The 9,642-nt window shown below is 42.0% G+C and overlaps 1 protein-coding gene across 1 annotated transcript; it reads left to right on the forward strand.

Annotated features, from left to right (window-relative positions):
- The first annotated feature begins 211 nt into the window (after positions 1-211).
- On the forward strand, positions 212-7,990 carry ZNF706 (zinc finger protein 706). The gene is made up of 4 exons (XM_075743595.1): positions 212-358; positions 3,435-3,571; positions 4,770-4,877; positions 5,510-7,990. The coding sequence occupies exons 2-3, from the start codon at positions 3,437-3,439 to the stop codon at positions 4,863-4,865; spliced, it is 231 nt and encodes a 76-aa protein (XP_075599710.1). The 5' UTR covers positions 212-358; positions 3,435-3,436; the 3' UTR covers positions 4,866-4,877; positions 5,510-7,990.
- The last annotated feature ends 1,652 nt before the right edge of the window (positions 7,991-9,642 follow it).

Raw genomic sequence — 9,642 nt, forward strand, 5'->3', positions numbered from 1 at the left:
CACAGCAGGGCGGGCAGCGCGCGGCCAGCGCGCGGCCAGGGCAGGCCAGGCCGGCGTAGCACAAGCCCCGCCCCCACCCCTCGCGGAGGTCAGCGCAGCCCGGTGCCCCCTTCTCCCTCCTCCCCCGCCTTATGTAACGGACGGGCGCTGCCATTGGCCGGCGGGGCCGGGTCGCGCGCCGGTAGGGCCGGGTAGCGCGGGCGCCGGGGCGGGGTCGCGCATGCGCAGTGCAAGCGCCCCCCCGGTCCTCCTCCTCCTCCTCCTCCTCCTCTCGGGCAGGCGGCGGCGGCTGCTGCGGGGCCGCGCGGAGCCTTCTCCACCCGCTCGCCAGGGCCGCTCGGGCCGGACTCCAGGCCGGGTGAGCGGCGGTGCCAGCCCTTCGCGCGGCGGGGCGGCCGCTCTGGCTGCGGGGCGGGCGGGGAGGGGGTCGTGGTGCGCGTGGGGGGAGCGGGCCCGGCTGTGGCGCGGCGCGGCAGGCCCGCCTCGGGGGGAAGGGGGCGGCCCGGCAGCGAGGCGCGCTCCGCTCCCGGCCTGCTGCGGGCCGCCTCCCCCGCGGCTGGGGTTCCGCAGCAGGGGCCCGCTTCCTTCCTCGGCCCCTTCGCGCGGGGCACGTGGTGGGGTTAGCCGGGCTGCGGCTGCCCTCCGAGGCCCTTCCCGGGGGGGGGAGGGGAGGGGGCGTCCTCCCTCTGCCCCTTCGCGCCTCAGGCCGGGCCCAGGCCGCGGGCATCCCTCGCAGCGGTGCTGGGCGAAGGCCGAACTTGCTGCTCCTTCGGCTCAGGCCAGTCGCCTCCTGGCCGGGTACAGCCACGGTACCTCAAGCTGCTGTTTGTTTCTGGAAGTGACAGCGGAAGCAGCTGTTGGAGTCCAGTTTTAGGACTTGAAACTCTCTGCTCAGGTTCTGGTTACTTACAAGGAAATGACGCTGTGTGAGGTATTAACGTACTGCAGGCTTCAGCCTCGCTGCCCTGTAATGCCCGTGCTGTTACCATTATGATTTCACAGCAAGTTTTTCTGTGGTATTAGGCTTCATAGGTGTTCATGCGTTTTTGTTTCAAAACAGCAGGCCTGTTTGATGGGCTGTCTGAGGGTGTGCCTGATAATGAAAACAACACTTATCTGTGTTGTGCAACTGAAATACAGATTTAACCTTGTAGATAAACTCATAATTCTTTGAAACGAACTTTGGGATTGTTTTTGTCACTTTCTTAGTATACTGATAGTCCAAATAGTATTGCTTTTCCAGTAATGGAGTATACACTCTGTCTGTTTCAGCTGTATCGGTGTAATTTGCAGTATTTAAACTCTTGGATTTCTGGTCAGGGGCATTATATGGAAGTTGATATTTTTGAGCAGATGTTTTTGTTCGTGTTTTCTTGTTTGTCTTAACTAAACAGTTGCCAAATACATACAAGCTCAGTGTGATTGGCTGTTGCAATGTACTACTTAACAAGCTCTTACCAAGGGACTAAAATACAAAGTAATATGCAAACACTTTATGAAAATAACTTTTTTTATTACATCTGAGTATTTTCTATTGTGAACCCTCTGATTTCTGGAGGGTTACTGTAATGCTAGTAAAATAGAACTAAATAAAGTTCCTTCTAGTGTATGCAAACCTATTGGCAGTATCTCTTTTTTGTTTGTTTGTTTTTGAACAGGAATTCAGTGTTCTTGTTGAGCCATGCTGTACATAAACAGTGTGAGGCCCTGGCTGGGATGTTTCAGAGTAATTGTAGCATATAGTGAAACAGACTGGTATTTTTAGTCTTATTAACATTCAGTCTGCATCTTATGGAAATTATTGAATGCCACATGTATTCCTGTATGCTTGTTAATAGAATTTGTGTGTTCTTATGTTCAATTTTGGTAGCCATATGGACTTCTAAATTCTTCTTTAGAGAAACTGATGGGGGAAGAGGAAGCTGAAGACGTAGTCTAAGACTTGTGCAAAGGGTTGCGTGGTGGTGTTGTATGCCATGAAAGAACTGTACTGAGGCCTGAGAGATGCCTCTCAATCCACAAGAGCTGTTTTGGGTCTTGGGACCATCTTTGTGCTCAGCATTAAGCACGTCGATGCTACATGTCCAGAAATTCTTGCAATACTAGTGAATTTCCAGATGTTGATGTTTTATAGAAACTTAATTTTCATAATGATTTTAAGGTCTTTTCATGCATATTTACTGGAGGTCAGTCTTTGTTTGGATAGGCTGTTCTCCCTCTTGCAGTGGAAGGCAGTCTGTCCTTGTGGGAAGGACTGCATGACGGACCTCTTGTAGCCACGCAGTGTCTCATGAGTACCAAACTTACAGCAAGTGCCCAGGTTGTGTAGAGGGGCAGTGACCAACCAGCCAACCACCTGGGACCGTTACACTTTTTACTAGCTGTCCTGAAAGCAATGGACTTTACTAGCTGTCCTGTGCTTGTATAGTAAGTTTTGTGCTTCTGTGAGAGCTGCGCAACTGGATTGTGCGTGGGCCGTGAGGGACTGTGAGAGAGATAATAGCAGAAAGTGGGCTGCTGGTTTATATAACCACGCTCTGAAGTCTGCTCTGTCAGTGCGCCTAAATCCTGCCTGGTGTCTGATCTGGGGGTGGGGTGCAAGCTGAATCGGGTGGCCTAGTGGGCTGCATGCAGGTGGAGCATTGCCGTTGTAAAATATGCTGGTTTACAGCTCCCTGAAATGTGATTTTTGTATCTCGTTTCTTCTTATGGTGGACCTTGTCATGGCATATAGCAATAGTGTTTGCTTCTTTTATGCTCCTGTGTTATATAGAGTAATGGCTTTTGATGGGGGTAATTTTACTTGTTTTTTTAAAAAGTATATATGCATGCAAAGTTGGCTCAAAATCAAATAGAATGGCCACCTGTAAAAATAGCCTTGAGTAAAGAGGGGTGACCTATTGTTCTGGGCATTCCCAACTCCAAAGCAGCCCACAAGCACATACACCAGAAGACAGTAACACAGCTTGGGTAATACTTTGATTTGCCTTTCTTGGAGCCTGTTTCAGGTCCCAGAAATAAAGGTTGAGTCTTAAGCTTAAAAAAACAAACAAACAAACCCACAAAAAACCAACAAAACCCCTAAATTTTACTGTACCTGTGGAAATAGAGAAGAAGTTTCTGTTAACTGTAAAGGAAACTCTAATTATTCGAACTATTGAAAACACTTTTCAAAAGTAGACCTTGAAGCTTTGTAGGGGAAGAACCATAAAATGGCCTAATAATTCTGGTGTGTATTTTAAGAACAATACTAAAACCAGAGAGTCTACATAGTAAAGAACTTGAACAGATGTCTGTTGTATATGAGTTATGGGAGTTGTAGGCCTTGTGGACAGAGTGTGTGACTGCTTTATGCTCATGGTTATGGCTTCTGAGTCAGCTAGCAGCAGTAGTTTCTCACATTTGTAGACTAAACGTCTTCTTTTTGTTTGTAGATATGGCTCGTGGACAGCAGAAGATTCAGTCACAGCAGAAAAATGCCAAAAAGCAAGCTGAGCAAAAAAAGAAACAAGGACATGACCAGAAGGCTGCAGCCAAGGCTGCCTTGATATATACCTGCACTGTCTGTAGGGTAAGAGGAACTGAAGACAAACTATTCTTGTAGGCAGGTCTGTCTTCCAGCCTAGAGCAGAACTTTTAAAAGATTATATAGTGGAAACTAAAATACTTTTTAAGTGGCTGTCTAGCTTGTTGCTGTAAGCATTTGCATCTGTTACATGACTTGCATACAGATTACTTGACTAGTGATAATTGAGATACGAGAAAATCTGAGAGGTCATGTACAGATCTGTTTTGGGTAGTTATCTTGCCTTTTGAATTGCAGGGGTCTGCATGTGCTGTTAGTATGACATACAAAACGTAAAAAGTTTGAGATCACTTCCTGTTTAATCTCCAAATGGAAACATCTTTTCTTTGTGATGGAATTGGCCCACATTGGAATCACTGGTTATCGATGTTAATGTAGAGAGGAAAAGCAGTGGTGCCAAAAGCTTTAGTGTAAGTTCGATATGGAGTAACTTCTTCTAGAATAAAAGACTTGAGAACAGAAATGTGAGTGCTAATCAGATTGTACTTTGCTTATGGCTGGTTTTCCTGAATGTGCTTGTTAGGGGGCTGAAGGATAAACTTGCCACTTTTGCTTAAATGGTAAATCCCAGAATAGATTTGTCACTTTGAATGTCTTAAATAAGGTTCCAAATTAAGGGCTGCTCACTTAAGTACTTGTAACCAACTCCTCCTCTTGTGAAATGAAGCTGTGGCAGCAGTCACTTTGGGCAGTTGATGCCTACAACTGTGTAGTAGCAGTGGTCTGAGATAGCTTGTGCCAAGTAGAGAATCAGTCTATGCCACAGCTCTTTGGCCTTTTGATAAACAGAAGAAATAGCTTTTGTAAAGATTTGATTCTGAAAAGGATAAATGTTTGTCTTGTAGGTGTTGAAAAAGAAAATGGTAAGGAGGTAGGTTTTCCTCCAAATCAGCATGTGAAGTGTAAGATCTGCAGGGAGATTTCTGGCAAGAATAATTCTGTTGATGAAAATGCCAAAACAGTGTGATACTAGTGCTTAAAAGTTCTTTAACCTCTTGAAAATCTGAGGTTCAGTATTCTCTCTGAATCTGCAGCTAAATTAATGGGGCTTCTGTCACTAGAGCAGTGTCATTGAGGAGACAATTTGCTTCAGGAAAATAAAATAAAACTTGGGGGGGGACGGGTTTTGTAGCATCATGTAACTCTTGTCTGTGCATAAAGTTAAATGTCTCTCTTTAATCAGACACAAATGCCGGATCCCAAGACCTTCAAACAGCACTTTGAAAGCAAGCATCCTAAGACTCCACTTCCTCCAGAATTGGCTGATGTTCAGGCGTAAAGTTGTCTACAGGTCATTACCTTAATTTTTAAATGATTGTCTGAGAAAGATATATTATGAATCAGGTTTTTTTTACCAGCAACAACTGAGACTTAAAACTTACTTCATTTCCTTTAATATGAAAATTAGCTATAGGCTAAGGTTATACCCCTGAATTGTTACACAGGAGAAGCAAGGTAATAGTTATGTAGGTGAAATGGCTGTGGCATTTCACTGTGCATGGAGGTTGTTTTAAAAGGGATTAATGTTATTTCAAATCATCATCCTTAGTCATAGGAATACTTGGTTATTTAATTCTTGTTTTAAAATCTTAGTTTTGCTTTGAACAAAATATGTATAATAATCTGTCGCTACAAAACACATAATAGAAATAGTTGTTTAGTGTATTTCCAACAATTGACCCTTTTTTGTTCATGAAGTTATGCAAGTGAATGCAGATTTTTCTGCATTCTAATATAAAAATTAACCTCTGCATTAACTATAGAAGAGATTTCCCAATAGCCAGTTGTTAGGCTGTAACCGAAAGTGGTGATAATAAAAGGCTGAAATTGGGTAAAAAGCAGTACTATGGAATTTCATTCATGTAAAGGTAAACAGCGTTGTGTAACAGTTCAGCTTAACTGAGTTATTCTTGTTTTTTATAGGTGAAATCATGGCACCTATTGACTCTTCTACTGTCAGACCTTACATAACAAACCTGCAGCTGCTTTTCTAAAACTGTTGATCAGCAAAAATGAAGGGGCTACAGAAACATTCATATTTTTATGCTGTTCCCTCTTGGGCTTCATGCAAAGACAATTCTGTGTAAATGTACAGTTGTGCCCTATTTGGAAATCCCAAAAAATCAGTCCATACTTGTTATAAAAAATTTTTTACAATTGTAATTATATTGATGTTCATATTGTGTAAAATAACTCATTTAATAAAGTAGTACTTTGATTTTACAATATCACAGATTAAATCCTTGTAGAAGTTCTGTTTCAAATTTCTGCATTATCTGCCTTATAAAAATAATAAAAAAGACAAAGTGGAATTTTCCCCATCCTGCCAAAACATGAGCAGTATCATTCCACTGAAAGTAATGTACATTACAGCAAATTAATCTTAAGTGAAGAGGGAAGCTGCTCAGATTTACTGTTCAGTGTGCTGCCTGCTTGACCCCGGTCACTAGTGGTCAAGTTGTTGGCTCGAGGCATGGCAAGACTCCCTAGAAGCTGCATGAAAATCATGAGACTTCCTTCTACATTTTTGTCCTGTGTATTGGAGTCTAATACCACAAGCCATTTCAAATGGGATTCCTTTACTGTGAGGGATCGTGTTCCTTGAAGTCATGCACTGGAGAGACTCTGGTTATGCTTGTTATCCTTTATATCTGGTAGATGGCTGAGGAAGCTGAGAGGTGGCAGGATTGAATGCTTCTGGGTATGCTGGCTTGAAAAATGCTCGCAAATGTTAGGTTAAAGCAACTCTGCTCTTAGTTGAAAAATTGGTTTGAAAAGATTTCTAAATCATATTTTGAGCAGTCAACCACACATGTTCCTCAAATGCATCTGGTTATTTTAGTAGCAACTTTTCAAGAAATATGCAAAATAGCCAGCCATTAATAACCTTTCTTTGCAACCAGCTTAAAATAAGCCTGTTGGGAACGAGCCAAAGTAACTAAAATAATATGGCTACTTTAAGAAATCGGATGTGATTAAAGTTGCATTGACAAGAAAAAGCTGGATAATAACTCTCTGGCCAAGAACATTTGAGCAGCTAAACATAATTACCCTTAAAGTGTTCCGGGCTCAGTTCTAATCCCAGATGTACAGTACAGAAGTAGTGAAGAAACATCTGAATTGTGCTAGAAGGTCTGCTACACAAAATCCCATCTTTGGCATTTGGAGGGAGCTTATTTAAGAGCTTTAGTTTTGACCTCACAGTAAAAAGCAATACTAGAATTGCTGTGATTTACTGAGGTTACAACGGATGTAAAAATTCTGGCAGTCCAAGTAACCCTTGCTACGCAGCAGGACTGTACATCTCGCCTTCAAATGGCTTCCTAAAATCTAGGACCATAGTCTCAAAGACTCATTCACTTAAAAGAATGCACTTGGTATTTTATTATATAAAGTCAAAGCCTTTGTCTTCGTCCATTCATTTGCTCTTTATTGAACTACTTCTGTGAGACTAGCTTCCTGTCCTCTTTGCTGTGACAGTATCTCTGTAAATAATTACTTTGGCATAAAGTTTCTCTGTATTATAGTCACTCCAGGATAACCTGTATACCACTTAACTTTTCTAGATAATGTTGTTCTCCTCTGAGAGTAATCCACTACTGCACTTGTACACCTGACATCAGAATGTAACGCTTCATTTATTTTTCTTTAATGTTATCAATACCTATATCCTGGAAAATTGGCTCCCACAAGGCAAGAAATCTGCTCTCAACATTTGTGCTGTATGGGGGAGAGATACTTAAATGTTCTGATGCTGTAGTTTGTTTAAAAATACACTGAGTGCAAATGGATAAAGATGTTTCTTGCACTGATTGGTGTTTGCTAATCTGGTTTTACTTTGGAAAATGTTCTGGGATGTATCCCTATAGCTTGATCCTGAGGTGAAGTATATGTTCGATTCCTTCAATTCAGATTGTGTAGCATTAAATAAAAAGATTTTGTTTCATAAACAATCTCTCTTAATGAGCACTGAAGAGCTGGAAAGCTGCATCGCTAGTGGGATGGTTAACTTCAGTTAGAATTGTATTTTCAAAACTTTATGATGCTCAAGTTGAAAATACCCTATGAAATGAAAGGGGGGTTTTATGTATGAGAAGGCAAGGGTGATTCTCAGCTCAATAAGATCTTTAGCTGCAGTAGCTGCAATCTCAATTACAGAAATAAAGGAAAGTTATGACTGAATTGTTACAAAGGCTTTATAAGTATAGGAGGAATGTTATACTAAATGTGGGAATTGTCCTCATTTAGAATATCTGTGATAGTCCTTGTACCTAAAAGGTCAGAGGAAGGACTAGGAGTTCTCCATCTTCTCTTCCTGATCTGAAGGATGGCACCCTGTTACCTGGCTAAAGACACACTTGTGCATTGTAATGTGTCTGATTAAAGAGAATTAAAAAACTAAAATGTAAAATGTCATATTTCCTGCCCTTTTAGAAACAAGTATTGCTGCACTTACAAAATTAATTTCCTGCCTGTGGATAGTCCTGGAGCTTGAGGCTGTCAGACTTTACAAGAAAGAAAAATAGGCCTGGAAAGTGTCCCATGTTCCCTTGAGAAAGATTCATCTTTGTGCAGGGACAGCATTTAGGTAAAGGGTTCTTGCATTGTCAGTATGGGCATCAGTGGCCATGGAGACTTGTGGAGCAACTTTAAAAAGTGATTTTGGATTTTCAGAAGCCCACATCTATTCTGGGAATCTCTTTAAATGGTGTCGGAAAAGTCTCGCTTTAGATCCCAGAATAAAAGTTAGCACGTGTGACTATGATGAGGCTATCTCAGGGACTACTGAGTAATCAAGAATGGTTTTGCCATTTGTGTTACTCAGGCTAGTTTCTGTTCCTCTGCTGTTCCTATCTCTAAGGGTTTCTGGTTCATGCTATCAAAAAGCTGTGTGAAAAATTGGAAACAGAGGTTGAAGATAGTTGCTATGTAGCCTTAAGGAAATAGTTGGCATTATGCAGTGCTCTTGAAACGTCCCTGGAGACTGTCCCTTTTGGTTATTTGCTGTTGAGCTGAAAACACTTCAGCTCAAGTAAAGCTAATGACCATGGGCTGTTTGCAGACCACATAGTAATGAAGGCATCTGTAGCATTTCTGTAAATTACATTGAACTGTTTTCCCATCTTGATAAGAAGAGCTTATAGGTGGAATTTCTTTTGTCATCAAATACCGGTAGGCTGGAGGTCTGTTTTGTTTCCCGTTTTTGCAGAAACAAGTTGGGGAGTATTTGGCTTTAATAAAAGCATGGTCTTCCCAACTCGATTAGTCCTGCAGAATCCATAAACAAAGGTCAGCTTGTACTTCTGTCTGCTCAGCCCATCCTGCTGTGTGTACTTCTGAGGCCTTCGATTTACCTCTGTAGAACCTTACAGGTTTTGCAGTGGACTTTGAATTCAGCCCCAAAACTCAGCTTTGGGTTGGTATTCAATATGTGATTTTCCATATTCTGTAGTACCGTCAGCAATCTTGTGCTAGTCCACACAGTGGGAGGGTGTAAAGTTCTGTCTGTGGAATTTTTCTATCTGTTTTGAAAATTACTTGGAATTTTTTTAATGCATTGTCTATTGTGTTACAGTTTTTATATAGATAAGGCACAATAGAGACTCATTGAGGGAGTTGTGTTTTCTTGGTAGCTTTCAAAAAATGATGGAATAGGTTGGGTGTATATTTTACAGTTCTCTTATATGGCTTTTAGCATTGGGGTTTCTGGGAAAGGAGGAATCCGTAGCTGTCCCAACACTGTTATCTAACAGGAATCTGTTCAAGCAGTGGCTCAGGTTTTTCAGGAAATACAGCACAGCTTTCCTCTGAAAAATACTATCCATTAAATATATAAAGTTAAGGTCCATACAGCCTTTTGATGGCATAGCAAACACATGTGTGTTCCCTGTTCGTAGCTGTTACAAAATTGCAAACATCACTAATTGCTGGAGATCTTGCAGTGAAGCAAGGACTAAGGGAAATCTGAAAAAGTTAACTGGTCCATCTCCTTGCTCTGAGATTGGATCAAATCTGCCAAGATGTAACTAATAAGTGTTTCTCTAACTTGTTCTTAA

This window comes from Balearica regulorum, chromosome 2, assembly GCF_011004875.1.
Source record: "Balearica regulorum gibbericeps isolate bBalReg1 chromosome 2, bBalReg1.pri, whole genome shotgun sequence".
In the NCBI taxonomy this organism is placed as follows: domain Eukaryota; kingdom Metazoa; phylum Chordata; class Aves; order Gruiformes; family Gruidae; genus Balearica; species Balearica regulorum.